Source organism: Equus asinus, chromosome 29, assembly GCF_041296235.1.
Source record: "Equus asinus isolate D_3611 breed Donkey chromosome 29, EquAss-T2T_v2, whole genome shotgun sequence".
Taxonomy (NCBI): domain Eukaryota; kingdom Metazoa; phylum Chordata; class Mammalia; order Perissodactyla; family Equidae; genus Equus; species Equus asinus.
This window is the reverse complement of record NC_091818.1, coordinates 45,417,351-45,433,124: the sequence shown is the minus strand read 5'-3', so window position 1 is coordinate 45,433,124 and position 15,774 is coordinate 45,417,351. Positions and strand designations below refer to the sequence as shown.

Genomic DNA, 15,774 nt, shown 5'->3' with positions numbered 1-15,774 from the left:
ATTCTGCACCCAGTGAAAACATCTTTCATAAATGAAGGTAAAATAAAGATTTTCTCAAACATACAAAAATTGTAAAATTGCATTACCAGTAGACCTGCACCACAAGAAATATTAAAGGAATATTCAGGCAGAAATGATGCCAGATGGAAGTCTAGAACTAGACAAAGGAATGAAAAGCACTGTAAATGGTAAATAGTGAATAAATATAATACATTTTTTCTTATTTTTAATCTCTTTAAAAGAAAATCAACTTGTTTAAAGCAAACATAACAAAATATTGTGTTTATGACTACGCAGAATTAAAATGTATAACAATAGCACAAAGGCCAGATAAGGAAAACTGGAAGGAACTTTTAAATGGTGAAAAGGGGTATTATATTAATGAAGGGCAGACTTTGATAAATTAAGGATGTCAACTACAAACCCTAAAGCAACCACTAAAACAAAACGAAACAAAACAAAGAGTTATATCTAATAAGCCAAAAAAAGAGATAAAAAAATACACATTTAATTCAAAAGAAAGAGGGGGAAAAGGAAAGAAAACGAACAGTAGAGATGAATAGAAAGCAAGCAGCAGGATGAACTAAACAACACGTTATGAATCACGTAAATGGGAGTGGTCTCAACTCCCCAAGTAAAAGGCAGAGATATTCAAATTAGGTAGGAAAAGCAAGACCCCTAGGCTGCTTACCGAAAGCCCACTCTAAATATCAAGACACAAAAGGGTCAAAGGTAAACGACTGGAAAAGACCCACCACGCTGACATCTATCAAAGAAAGCTGGAGTGGCTACGTGAATACCAGACAAAGCAATTCCAGGACAAAAATAGGGTCGTTTCATAAAGGCCTACTAGCCAGTTACACTTCAAAAATTACCAAAGGAATTAACTAAATGAACTATGATTTAAAGAATTTTCTAATCACTGACGAGCACTTGGTCACATTTAAAGAGAAGGACTTCCTGAAGACTCCCAGCCGACAGTCCCAGCCCCAGCAGAAGGGCTCTCCACCATACGGTGTTCAGGAGCTTACTGTCCTTTTCTTATTCACACCGGTTGGGACCACTTCCCCTCCACCTTCCTTTTTTGTTCAACTTTTAATTTATCCATAGAGCTTCCTCTAAACCTTCTCTCCTAAGACTCTCATTGCTCAAGTTTTACAACAGATACAGGGTGTGCAATTTGCAATTAGAGAAATATATCAAGATCAATGTCTGCAGCTAAAATTAGAAAATTCTTCTTGGTTGTAGTCTTTACAAATGTCTCGAGTCTTGAAACTCAGGACTTATGTTTTAAATATTATTGTGAGTTAATAAAGACATCCAGATTAGTAATAAGAAATACGCTGATCCTTCATATTCAGAACCTTAATTAAAAGATGAGGAAAAAAATACAACCCTAATTTTTTTTTTTTTGTGGAAGATTAGCCCTGAGCTAACTACTGCCAATCCTCCTCTTTTTGCTGAGGAAGACTGGCTCTGAGCTGACATCCATGCCCATCTTCCTCTACTTTATACGCGGGACGCCTACCACAGCATGGCTTTTGCCAAGCAGTAGCATGCCTGCAGCCGGGATCCGAACTGGCGAACCCCGCTGCCGAGAAGCAGAACGTGCAAACTTAACCGCTGCGCCACCAGGCCGGCCCCCTAATTTTTCTTTTCTTTACATATTACAACAGAACTAGTAAAAATAGCCCAAGTTGAACGGAAAGTAAAACTTGCTAGGAAGGCCATGCTCAAGAATGATGTAATTTCTGGGGGCTGGCCTGGTGGCACAGTGGTTAAGTTTGAACACTCTGGTTCAGTGGCCTGGGGTTTGCCAGTTTGGATCCTGGGTACGAACCTACACACTGGCTTATCAAGCCATTCTGTGGCAGGCATCTGACATACAAAATAGAGAAGACTGGCTCAGATGTTAGCTCAGGGCCAATCTTCCTCAGCAAAAACAGGAGGATTAGTGGCAGATGTTAGCTCAGGGCTAATCTTCCTCAAAAAGAAAAAACAAAAAAGAATGATGTAATTTCTTGCTGGAACCTCACCTTTGTCACACTCCACCAAGAACTGCCCTTAATAAACCTGCAGATGCACTAATCTATTTCCTCTACAGAGAAGGTACTTAGAAAGCATACAGCATGAGTAAGTGATATTGGTGCTCTACATGAAGACTGCCCTTTATTATTTCAAGGTGTGGCTATCAGTGTGCATTATGACACAACACACTTAGTTTAAGCATCTGGACAAGTAGCAGGTCTCACAGCAGTGCAATAAGGCAGATTACTTTCCGCAACTCAAGCTAGCAAATACTGTGGTTTCCTAAAATCATCACCTAAGTTAGCAGTTCTCAAATTATGATCTCCAGACTCCATTTACAAAAAAAAGATGTCTTTGCCTCTTTACTGTAACAACATTTACACTGACTCAGCTCGAGTCAAGCACAAGCTACACTGGCGTGAACTCTTTACAGTGCCCCTCTTGTCATGAAAACATTTGTATTGAAAAGTCATTTAGCATAAAGATGCGATTTTTATCTTAACTTGTGAGTTTATGTCTATTTTTAAATGAATATTTAAACATTTTCTTACTTTTAATTTCTGAATAATGAAATTATCATAAACTCTATGTTTTTACTGTACAGTGTGTAATGGAGTCCTGAGACCAAAAAGTTTGAGAAGCACTCTTAAAAACGAATCACAATGTAACTATCAGAGTGCGTAAATCTAGGAAAAACTGTTACTGCAGGTATTTATCCTTTAAAATATGCTCTCCAAAAAACACAGAAGTAAGAAAAAAATCAAAGCAAAAAACCCACACAGAAGTGCCCACGTGTCCTTCAGAGGAGAAACGACTTACTTCTACAGGGGTGGACTCGGGGATCTCCCGCAGTATTACTATACAACGATTTTGATTCGGCCTTACTTTTTCTCCCTTCTCATCCACTTGGACTAAAGGTAAAGCTATAAAGAGAAGAAAAATGAATGGTAAAAAACAAATATTAAAACAAATCAACCACCTGTATTCTATTATGATATAACATAGATACTCCAGCAGGATGTGTCACACTAAAGAAACCTGTATACAATAGGAAAACTATCCAGAAGTTTTAAACCAATCTTTCATGTTACATTTCCAAAACTCAGGAACATGGGAACTTAAAAAATTCTGTGCCCCGTGGCCGGGTGGTTAAGTTCACGCGCTCCACTGCAGGCGGCCCAGTGTTTTGTTGGTTCAAATCCTGGGTGCAGACATGGCACTGCTCGTCAAACCACGCTGAGGCAGCATCCCACATGCCACAACTAGAAGGACCCGCAACGAAGAATATACAACTATGCATGGGGAGCTTTGCGGAAAAAAAGGAAAAAATAAAATCTTAAAAAAAAAAAATTCTGTAAGAGCTGTAACAAATGTTCATACCATGAAACAAAAATTGTAAACAGCTCAAAGAACTAAAAGTAGATTAAGATTCAGGGTTAACGGCTTTCTCCTTTCTATAATCTTCTGTCTTATTATGACTTTATTTTGCACTCACAGGAAGTTGCCATGTACCCTTCACCCAGCTTTCCCTAATGACAACATCTTACACCATCACAGTCCACTGTCAAAACGAGAAGGCTGGCGTTGGGGCAAGACTGCTAACACAGGGACACGCCTAATTCAGATTTCATCAGTCTTTATGTGCATTCCCTTTTTGTTATGTTTTGGTTTTTGGTGTCACGTCTGTGAAACTATATCATGTGTAGATTCAAGTCACAGCACAATCATCACAATCAGGGCTCAGAACTGTCCACCACCTCAAAGACACACGTTACCAACATCAGGAATGAAAGATGTAACTTTGCCACAGGTTATACTTATATTAAAAGGATCCTAAGAGAATAGTGAGAAAAAGTTCATGCTAATAAATTAGACAACTTACATGAAACAGAAGAATTCCTTAAAAGGCAGACATGACCAAAGCTCACTCCAAGAAGGAGGTCACCAGAATAGACCAAGACATATGAGAGAAAAGAAAACTCAAGGCCAAATGGTTTCTGGAGAATCCTACCAAATATTCAAGGAAAAAATAATACCAATTCTACAGTACAAACTCTTTCAAAATACCTAAGAGAGTACTGTCCAATTCAACCTGCGAAGCCAGCAGTTCTCTGATACCCAAACTAAACAACGGCATTAAGAAAAAGAAAACTGTAGGCCAATGTCCCTCAAGAACATTAAAAATTCTTACCAGAGCTTGCCAAATTGAATCCAACAATATATAAAAATGATAACAAATAAGGACAAGTGGGTTTTTTCTCAGTAATGCAAGGCTGGTTTACCAACCGAAAATTAAGCAATGTAATTCACCATATTAATGGACTACAAAGCAAAAGACCATATGATTTCTAATAGACGCAGAGAGAGTATTTGACAAAATCCAACTTTTATTCCTGATAAAAAGTCTCAGCAAACTCAGCAACGGGAGGGAAACCTCCTCACCTATGAAAAACCAACACCTAGCATCACACTTGCCTGGAGACTGGACAAGGCAAGGATGTTGACTCTCCCCATTTCTATCTACCACCGTGCTCAGGGTGAAGCCAGGGCATAATGCAAGAAATAGAAATTAAATGTGCCCAGACTGGGTATAAGGAGGGAAACCTCTTCATTCATAGACAACAAGCTTATCTCTATGCACAAAATCTGATACAATTTCCATAAAAAACCTAGAACTGATGACCTTAGCAAGGTTTTAGTATACAAGATCAATATACAAACATCAATTCATTCCTACATACTAGCACCCAACTAGAATTCTAAATTTCATATGGAAATGCAAAGCATTTAGAAGAGCCAAGACAAAGTTGAAGATTTTGCACCTACTTTAAGACTTATTGTAAAGCCAGAATAATCAAGACACTGTAGTACTGGCATCAAAGCCAGTACAAGCAGATCAAGGACAGACACACGGCCCAGAGATGAACCCACATGTGTAGGGACAAACGATTCTGACCAGGCAGTGGGGAAGAAGAGCCTTTTCAACAAATGGTGCTGAAGCAGTGAGTATCCCCACACGAGGGGCGGTGAACTTAGAGGCCCCTTAGAGGCCCTGAATATCAGACCACCTACAAAAATTAGCTAAAAATGGATCACACACTTAAATATGTGAGCCCTAAAACTACACAACTTCTAAGAGAAAATCTTTGTGATTTTGGATTAAGCAAAGATTTCTCAGACACAACACCAAAAGCAAGATCCATAAAAGAAAAAAATTAATAAACTGGACTATATAAAAAATTCAAAACTCTGCTTTTCAGAAGATACTATTAAGAGAATAAAAAGAGAAGCCACAGACTGGGTGAATGTATTTGCAAATCACATATCTGATAAGGACTTATATCCAGAATACAGATAATACATATCTGAAGCTATACACACACACCTCTCAAATCTCAATTGTAAGAAAACAAATAAAAAAGTGGCAGGGGCAGGGAGGCACCTGAAGGGATACTTAAGCAAAAATAAAAGGAGGGCAAATAAGCCCATGAAATGACTACTCGATGTTAGCAGGCATTAGGGAAACAGAAATTAAAACCACAGTGAGATAACCACACAGGCCTATTAGAAAATCTAAAACTAGAATGTCTGTCATGTCAAGCGTTGGCAAGGCTGGGAACAAGGGAGCTTGCCTCTCTGTGGGTGACGTGCACTGTGAGATGGTACGACCACTCTGGGAACAGGTTGGCAGTTTCACAAGCTAACGTACACCTATCACACCATACAGACACTGCACTCTCAGCTACTGACTCGAGAGAAATGGAAGATTTGTCCACATAGAGACCTACACGATGGTTCACGGCAACTTTCTCTGTAGTAGGCAAGACCTACAATAACTTACATGTCTATCAACTAAGGGGTGAATAAACCAACTGTGGTGTATCTACTCAATGGAATACTACTCAGCAATAAAAAGCAATGATCTACTGATACACTCAACAACAAAATAATTATGCTAAGTGAAAGAAACCAGACAAAAAAAAGGGATACTGCATGACTGATTCCATTTATATAAAATTTCTAGAAAATGCAAACTAATCTATAGTGACCAAAAGCAGATGAGTGGTTGTCTGGGGAGGTAGAAAACTCTTAGGGGGTGATGGATATGTTCACTATCTTGATTGTGGTAGCTCTGTGGGTGTATAAATATGCCAAAACTTACAAATGTACACTTAAACCACGTGTAACTTATGGCGTGCAAATTCTACTTAAATAAAGCTGTAAAACAAACCAAAAAACGGGTATTCGAGAAACCCTCTGTCCCTCTCCTCCCTGCCCAGTCCAGCCACCCACAACAGTCACATTGAATCAGGAGTTTCAATCCTATTCGTGGTTTTATACTCTTACCCTGGACCTCCGAATCCATAAAAATATGGTTCTTACACATACCTAAACTTTACATAAATGGTATCATCTTGTGCTATTTAAAATATGCTTTTATATTCAATGTTATGATTTTAAATGTATTCTTACTGAAAAATGTACGTCTAGTTAATTTTAACTGCTCTAGTATTCACTGTGTGGCTACATCACAATGTATTTATTCATACTCTGGTGACAAATATTTTAGTGTTTTTTTTAAATTAGCATTTCAATTATATTAAGTGTAAAAACAAAGAATTTGAATCAGATATACTATGTCATGCACTATATGTATGATATGAAAATACTCTAAAAATGTAATTTATGTAACTCAATTAACCTGTGAGTCTCAGTGTTGTAGTAAGGGACATCCAAATTAAAATAAAATGTTATCAGATGTCTACTATGTGTCTGACTCTATGTTAGGCATTTTGGGGATGAGGATAAGATTTAAATTTAAGAAGAGATCTCTGCTCACAGAGGCTTATTTATGTCACCCTCTTCAGAACTGCAACTAACACTATGTTAACTATAGTCTGTTCACATAGGTTATTACATATGCATATATTTTTGTTCAAAGATTGAGAGAAAAGAGACAATTAGACACCAAAGAACTGAATAACAAATGGACAGAAGATAACATTACAACTCAAGAACTCCCCAAACACAGCCCTGGAAAAGGACAGGTGGAGCTGGAGTGGAGAGTTACAGGGCTGTCCATGGGAGCAACGGCTCCTTTAAAGCAAACACGCAGGGCAATTAAACATCCTCAGAGCCTGCACGAATGACCCCTCACCAACAAGCATCAACTGAGAAATTATCCTCAGTGGGGCAGCCAAGTTTCCAAGGAATACCTAAAAGGAATAACCAAAGCTGGGATTCCTAATAACCACAGACTGTTAACAGAGTAAAGTGTTTTTAGGTTAAGAAAGCCACTGGCCTTTATGTGGGTCAGATGGAACCAAACTCAACTCATACATAAAATAGGTTTCTGTTCTAAATGAACTCCAAAAAACAAAGCAACATTGGAAAGTATAACAAGATCTTGGGAAACGGTGGTATAATTTTTAGAAATCAAACTTTATGGATTATACCTGCTATGTTTAGCATCTGGTTCAATAATTTAATGACCTTACAACATATGCCTAGGAACAGAAAACAGAGGAGAACTTTTATTCATGAAAAGAAAATCCAACTAAGTTCTAGGGTAAGATGTTCATCTTTTTCTACTACCATTAAGTCAAATGCACACAAGAAAAAAAATCTTCCCTGACTGTCAGCAGTCAGCTGAGCCAGGGAGAACATGTGAACGCTTCTGCCTAAGCGTCAGTGATGCAAAGTCATGGTCGTGAACAGAGAAACGAGGCTTTAACTCAGGCATGCAACATCTCATCATTTGGAAATATTTAGGCAGCATGGAGGGGGAAGGGGGCCAGCACACGCCACACTGTTCTTTGTGAAGGGCACCCACTGGACTTGCTCAGTAGAGCAGTTCTGAGGAGGGAGAAATAATTCACCTGCTACTTGCAGCCCTATTATAAAAAGTGAATTTCCATCATTAAAACCAACCCCATTTAAAAAGAAATGCATTATATCATACATTCAATATAAAACTAATCCCCAATGAAGCCATCGCAGGTGGAAGGGGCATAGGAAACTCTGGGCAGTGGTGAATATGCTCGTAATCCTGACCGTGATGTGATGAACAGCCCACCAATGTATACACAGGTCCAAACTGACCCAAGGTACACTTGAAACACATGTTCACCATGTCAATTATACCTCAGGGAAGTGGCTTTTCAAAAATAAATAAATAAATAAAATGGATAGGTTGTAGAAGCTTCAATCTGCAAAGCAAACCAGGGTACCAGCAAAGTACACTTGTGACACAGCAGCTAACACTTTAAATATCCACATTTCCTGAATCCCTGTGGGTCTCTGATGTAAGGTTTAAACCTTCCTTTGATGTTGCCAAATGTCCAAGAAACAACTTCATTCACAATATCCTTTTAAGGAAAAATGCAATAATATTTCACCAAAATTTCAGCAGGAAGTTGCAATTTGAAAGAAACTCATTTAGTGACTAGACTACCAATTAAAACGTATTCTACTTTACCCTAAATACCATTACTTTTTCATTAACATCACAGCTGTCTTTAATCTTGCCGTTACCCTTTTCAGTTCCCACGACATACAGCTGGGATGCACTGAGGTCTCAGTTAGGGAGCCCATCAGCGCCCCAATGCCATGGGCGCTCACCAGACATGGGACTCGTCGGCAAGGCTCAGAAGGCCCGGGAAGGCTCCACTCGCCATTGAGCGCCTGAGCACTGAATGGTGTGCATCTAAAGGTCGCACCCGGAAGGCAAATGGCGTCAAGACCAGGTACGATTGAGCTAACTGTTGTTTACTTACATCTCAGCACTTCGACAATCAAGTCCATGTCGGTGCTGAGCTTCTTGATGTGGTCCAGGTTAGCTACCGTGGTGATTGGCACGTACTGATCACTGTCCATCTGCGATATAAGGTACATGTCACTAGCAAGGTTCTCCCTGCAGAAAGAAGACAATCTCTCTTAATTAAGGCTTCTTTAAAAGGAAGCTTCGCAAGACATACAAGTGTAGCATGGTATGGCTTCAGAATTAGATCTGAGTTCAAACCCCACCTGGTATTTGCCATCTCTATGACTGGACGTAAATTTTTTTCAGGGACATTTTGGCAGGCGGAGAGAGCAAAAGTAAAAGTATGCTACTGCACTTTATATAATCAAAATTAATTAGCAGGTAAATCTTTAAAAAACATATTCATAGCTTTTCTCTGTTCTAAAAAATGTTTCAGTAGCTTATTAAAAACATAAACACAATTTTTGAAGTAAGGAGATCCATCTGAAAGAATAAGAAAGTAAGAAAAATATGAAAAGGCTGGGAAAGGTTGGTCCCCAGTATGTGCTGTTCAGTCTGGACACTTGCCAGAGAAACTGCAAATCCAACTCTGGCTTCCTAGCACTTTTTAGCAGCCAGGATTAAAAAGAAGGAAACATGATCAGTAACATAACCCACAGGGTCACAAGGTAAGCCACATATAATCAGTAGTTTAGTGATGATGAGCTACTTCCTGGTATTCTGGTCTATGATGAATGTTTTCATAAAGAGGACATTATGCTCAAAAACATCTCTAAGCCAGACACAATTAAACTCTGGGTTTCATTGGTCCTGTGCTGAAGGCCGATGACAATTGCAAAGCTGCATAAAGCCACTGATTTGCAAAGGTAAACGCTGTTCTGTCCCCCTCATCTTGGTTAGCCATCTTGCACATATGAGGCTTCTGGCCAGAGGAGCGACAGAGCAGGGTTTGCAAGTGGTGCAGACTAGGTTTTCAACATTTGCAGCACCATCTTCTCCTTTTAAAGCATATCATCATGCAGTGTATGGGGTTTCCTAACTTGTGAATATATGGACGTGGAAGGAAGGCCAGCGCACAACCCTCAGCTCTCCCTCACGCAGCCCTATTGTCTCTGAGGCAGCCCTCATCAGACACCTCTGTGAGGTCTTAAGGAAGGCCCAGATAAAAACCTGAAAAATCACCACTATTGGTAGAAAACTTTACACATAGCTGTTCGGTTATCTTCATAGTCAAAGAAAACTACATGTAACCTTATCCCATCTTGCATGTCCAGTTCTGTCATTTGAACTCTAAAGGTTGTACTCTATTTTTCAATAGAAAAGGTATTCAGGAAAAAAACCCTAAAAATATGAGTGCTATATAAATAAAACAATTTGCTACTGCAGTTTTGGCATTTTTTGAGAACTAGTATAGGAAACTTGTTCTCCAACTTTAGTGTGCTAAAAATGTCTCAGTGAGATTGATGACCAAAGATTCCACCCCCAGAGTCTGATTCCATGGGCAGGGGGTGGGGCGTAGGAATCCAAACTTCATAAAGCAGCCCAGATAATGGTCAAGATGAATCTGTGGACAACTGTGGGGAACACTGGTCCAGAGGATTATGTTCAGTTCTCCAACATGTCAAAGGTAATTACTACTCAACATTCTGGATTTCCTATTAATAGACGTATACAGACATAGATATTAACAGACACACATTGCTAAGTAAAGTGCCACATCTGTAAACAATAACCAATGCAGAACAACACAGATTATTAGGTACTAGAAAAACTACTACCGTCCTTACCTAGATAAGCAGAATTCCAATGTTTTCTTAAGTACTTCTCGAGGGTCTTCCTGGCTTTCTGGTTGAGACTCATTTCCTCCTACAGAAAAGTAATACTCAACTGAGGAAAAACGGCTTAAAATTCACCCAGCAGATGATTCAGTAAGGCAAGTCTAATATTCTCAATATACATATTAACTCATCTACATAGTGTATATAAGAAAAATGCTATTTTAGCTACTAAAAAAAGAGAAATCATAAGCAAAAAAACTCCTGTTCCCCAAACAAAAACACTTTCAAAAAATAATCTGAGAAGTAAGATTAGCAAAGTTTCGCAGGTGCTTTTTATCACGAAATAAGTGTAAGCTTACTTAATGTGTTGCCTCAATTCAAAAAGGATTTTCAAGTAGCCTACAAGAACACAGATACTAAAACAATAATAAAATACAAAGGAAAAAATCAAAATAAGGAAATAATAAATACAGGCCAAAAAATCAAGGCTGGGATCATAAATACCAGACCCTAAGGACTATGCAGTTTCTGCCCCAGGGCTTTATAAACTTGTCTTTAAATTTCCAGGCAGTCAGTTACAGTAAGAAATCGTGGCGTTAAAGAGATCCTACTGGAAAATACTAAATAAGCAGACCCTCAAGAGGAAATAGAAGCTGCGACTAGACTCTAGAGGAGACTTCCCCTAAGATGCTGGATGGCACAGTCCACGTGTGTCACACGAAGCACCTGTCATGGCCCTGGGGCCTCTAGGACAGTATAAGCGAGCTCAGGGGAAGGCCTGGGCACCGCCAGACTCTGTACGTAGCAGGAGCAGGACTTCCATGCAGGAGTTTGGGGTGAGGCCCCTGCCCCTCTCCAGGACTCTGCACGCCAGGTGAGGACCCCATTTTAGGTGGCACTAGGAGAGGAAAAGCACTGACACACTCAGAACTCAGAATTTTGTACACTTCTGTATAAATTTGCATAATCATACATGTGGAATTTTCTGAAAAAAGATACTTGTTATTTTAAAAGTCAAAGACCATGAAAAAGCAAAGACAAAGTGGGAGCATTTATAACAAGGACAGAGAGCTTGTGTCTGTTTTATGCGAAGAGCTTTACCAAAATCCACCCCCACTATAAAAAAACAAAACCACCAAAAGAAAAGAAAACAAACAAATGGACTTGATGAGACTGAAAACTAGAAATGGCCCTTGAAACCACCACCTGATTTTACTCCTTCATCCAGAGGGGCCTCTCCTAATCACCCATTTAATTCTCATTAAGCACATCTCCTGTGTGCCATGCATTGTTATAGCACTGCTTATTCAGCCTCAATGAGGCAAAATTTCTGCTCTCAGTGGGAGAGGCAGTCAACAACTACGTAAGTAAACACTGCATTCAGCGTCAGGGAGAATCTGACATATGGAATAAGACCCAGGGCATGGAATGGCATGCACAGAGCCACTCCAGACGGGGTGCTCAGAGGGGTCTTGGCACGGAGGCGGCATGGAGCAGAGATCTGATGGAGGAGAGCGTAGGCTTGTCCAGGGTCTGTGGGAAGTACATTCTAAGCAGGGGTGCAGCAAATGCACAGGTCTGGCAGGGGGTCCTAAAGAACCAGGAGGGAAGCCAGAATGCCTGGGAGAGTGAGTGGGGGACTGTGGTAAGAAAGGAGGCCACAGAGGCAGGGAGGGTGAATGTCAGATCCAGGGTCCTTGCAGGCCACAGTGAGGACATGAAAATTCTAACCTAAACGTGGTGGAAAACCAATTTCCATCTCAGAGAAAGCCCCATATTCTGTGTTGAAGACGGATGGTGAGGGCAAAGAGGGAAGCAGGGAGCCTAGTTAGGATGCTGATGCAATAATCAAGGATAAACTAATATTTGGGACTCTTCAGGTTAAGGGTGGAAATTAAGCCAACAATGCAGGAAGAGCTGAGGGCCAGGACTGAACCCTGAGGCACTCCAACCCCCTGAGGAAAACTGAGAGGACGTGACTGGGGAGGCAGGATGTGGAGTCGGTGGGAGACATAAGGACACGCTGAGTTAGGCAGATTACCCACTGATCTGGCAGCACCATGTCACTGAAGACTGGACAAAGGCAATACTGGTGATGTGGCTGGGACAACCGTCTACCTGGGTGGGACTCAAGAGGGCACAGGAGGTAGGCAGGGAGACAGCTGATCCAGACGATTAGTCTGGAGAGTTCTGCTGGGGGAAGACAGCGTGTCGAGGGAGGTTTCACCTAACACGAGAGGATATGCCAATGTGGAAGATCCCTGACACAGCAAAGGGTGTGAGAACACAGGAGAGGAGGAGTCAGAGAGAAGACAGATTCAGGGGTGTTGAGTGTGGAAGTGCTCTTCTGACAGCTCCCGTCTCCACAATTAACTAAGACACGAGGTTATCTGCGACCAGGCAAGATGGAGAACAGGGACTGGACTTTCCTCCTCTTGTAAATCAACCAGGAAAACCAAAGAGACAGAGAGTGCCATCAGCGAGATGGTGGAATAGGAGATCCCCACTTGTGTTCCTCTCAGCAACAAAAATTTGGCATCCATCCTTGGACAAGAGGGCCTTTGTGGGAACTGTGGGATCTAGGTAGGAGACATGAAACCCCAGCGCAAGTACAGTACAAGACCAAGGAGAGTCGTTTCGAGGAGGCAGGCCGACACCCAGGCAGCTGACTTGCCAATGGAGGTCGCAGCTACAGACCTGGAAATAGCCCCATACCCCTGAGGACTTGGCTACAGCCCCCTTTGACTTAGTCTTGTCACCAGCATCACTCACCAAGGGACATGGGAGAAGAGTCACGCTCACCTGTGCCCTGGGTGTAGGCACACAGACCTCAGTCCTGGCTGTGGACCCCAAAGTGGTCCATGACCCAGCTCCAGCCCCTCTTGGCTACAGTCCAGAAGCCCCCGGAGGCAAGCCCACCAAACTCAGTCAGACTGAAGATACTGAAAGGGTGTTAGAAATGGGCTCCAGCCCCTCCCAGCCACAGTCCACAAGCTGTCCTACCAGCCAAAGGTCCCTCAGGGAAACTACCCTGGCATGCCCCTGGAGATAGGCTAGCCAACCTCGGTCTGACTGCAGATCCTGAAACACATCTGTGACTCTGCTCCAGCCCCTCCCAGCTGTGCTGCCCCCTCCCAGCTGTGCTGCCAGTCCATGAGCAGTTCTGCCCATCCGGAAGACCCACCAGGAGATACACCAGTCCATATCCCCTGAGTACCCAGGGAGCAGGCAGGATCCACATCCACCCAAGTTCTCCCAACTGTGCACTTGACTGCAGACCCAGCAGCAGCCTTGCGACCTGGCTCCAATCCACCAGGACTGTGATGTCAGAGGTAATCCTATCAGCCTAAACCAAGAGGAGAAGGTCTTTACTCGCCAAACCAGTCTGTAAAGACAGGAAGAGGTGTTTGCTCCTTCAAATGCACAGATACCAAAGCAAGGCTACAAGAATCAGGCAAATATGATACTGTGAAAGGAAACTAGTAAGGCTCTAGTAACTGATTCCAAAGAAATGGAGATCTACGAACAGCCTGAGAAAGAATTCAAAATAATCATCTTAAAGAAACTCAATGAAATGCAAGAGAACACAGAAAACAAAACAAAATCAGGAAAACAATGTACAAACAAAACAAGTTTAGTAAACAAACAGAAACCATAAGAAAGAACCAAACAGAAATCCTGGAGCTGAAGAATACAATGACAAAACTGAAAACTCAACAGAGAGCCTCAACAGTAGACTCAGTCATGCAGAAGGAAGAGTCAGCAAACTCAAAGACAGGTCATATGAAATTAGCCAGTTAGAGGAACAAAAAGAAAAACAATGAAAAGGGGCCAGCCTAGTGGCATAGTGTTTAAGTTCACTAGCAGCCCAGGGTTTGCAGGTTCAGATCCCAGGTGGTGACCTACACACCACTCATCAAGCCATGCTGTGGTGGCGTCCCAGATACAAAATACAGGAAGACTGGCATAGGTATTAGCTCAGCGACAATCTTCCTCAAGCAAAAAGAGGAAGATTGGGAACAGATGTTAGCTGAGGGCCAATCTTCCTCACAAAAACAACAATAAACAAAACAGTGAAGAAAGCCTGCATGAATTATGGGACACTGTCAGCTGCATTTCTATACTAACAACAAACTATCCAAAAAGGCAATTAAGAAAAGAACTTCATTCATAATTACATCAAAAAGAATAAAACACCCAGGAAAAAATTTAACCAAGGAGAGGAAAGATCTGTACACTGAAAATTGTAAGACAGTGATGAAAGAAATTGAAGACATAAAAAATGGAAAAATATCTTGTGTTCTTGGATCGGAAGAATTAATATTGTGAAAATCTCCATACTGCCCAAAGCCACCTACAAATTCAATGCAAGGCCTATCAAAATTCCAAAGGCATTTTTCTCAGAAATAGAACAACTAAGCCTAAAATTCGTATGGAACCACAAAAGACTCCAAATAGCCAAAGCAATCTTGAGAAAGAAGAACAAAGCCAGAGGTATCATGCTCCCCGATTTCAAACTATATTACAAAGCTATAGTAATAAAACAATATAGAATCAGCATAAGAACAGACACACAGACCAATGGAACAGAATAGAGCACCCAGAAATAAACCCATGCACATATGGTCAACTGATCTTCAACAAGACTGCCAAGAATACTTAATGGGGAAAGGACAGTCTCTTCAATAAATGGTGTTGGGAAAACTGGACAGTCAGATGCAAAACAAAGAAACAGAACCCTTATCTTACATCATATACAAAAACCAACTCTAAATGCATTAAAGATTTAAACGTAAGACCTGAAACTGTAAAACTACTAGAAGAAAATGTAGGGGAAGAGTTCCTTGAAATAGGTCTTGGTGATGATATTTTTGGATTTGACACCAAAGCACAGGCAACAAGAACAAAAATAAACAAGTGGGATTACATCAAATTAAAAAGTTTCTGCTCAGCAAAGGAAACCAAAAGAATGAACTGGACTGTGAGAAAATATTTGCAAATCATCTATCAGATGAGGGATTAATACCCAAAATATATACAAAACTCAATAGCAAAAAACCAAACAATCCAATTAAAAATGGGCAAAGGATCTGAGTAGACATTTTTCCAAAGAAGACATACAGATGGCCAATAGGTACATAAAAAAGGTGCTCAACGTCACTAATCATCAGGGAAATGCAAATCAGGACCATGATGAGATACCAC

At 40.9% G+C, this 15,774-nt stretch overlaps 1 protein-coding gene across 15 annotated transcripts in view; it reads right to left on the bottom strand.

Moving 5' to 3' along the window:
- Window positions 1-15,774, bottom strand: part of LARP4B (La ribonucleoprotein 4B) — a 91,346-nt gene that overhangs the window by 20,875 nt on the left and 54,697 nt on the right. For all 15 annotated transcript variants that reach the window (XM_070500966.1, XM_070500971.1, XM_044761884.2 and 12 more), the window contains 3 exons: window positions 10,579-10,657; window positions 8,805-8,941; window positions 2,848-2,951 (listed from right to left, as the gene is read on the bottom strand). In XM_070500966.1, the coding sequence (XP_070357067.1) occupies window positions 2,848-2,951; window positions 8,805-8,941; window positions 10,579-10,657 (320 nt within the window). The remainder of the gene's footprint in view (window positions 1-2,847; window positions 2,952-8,804; window positions 8,942-10,578; window positions 10,658-15,774) is intronic.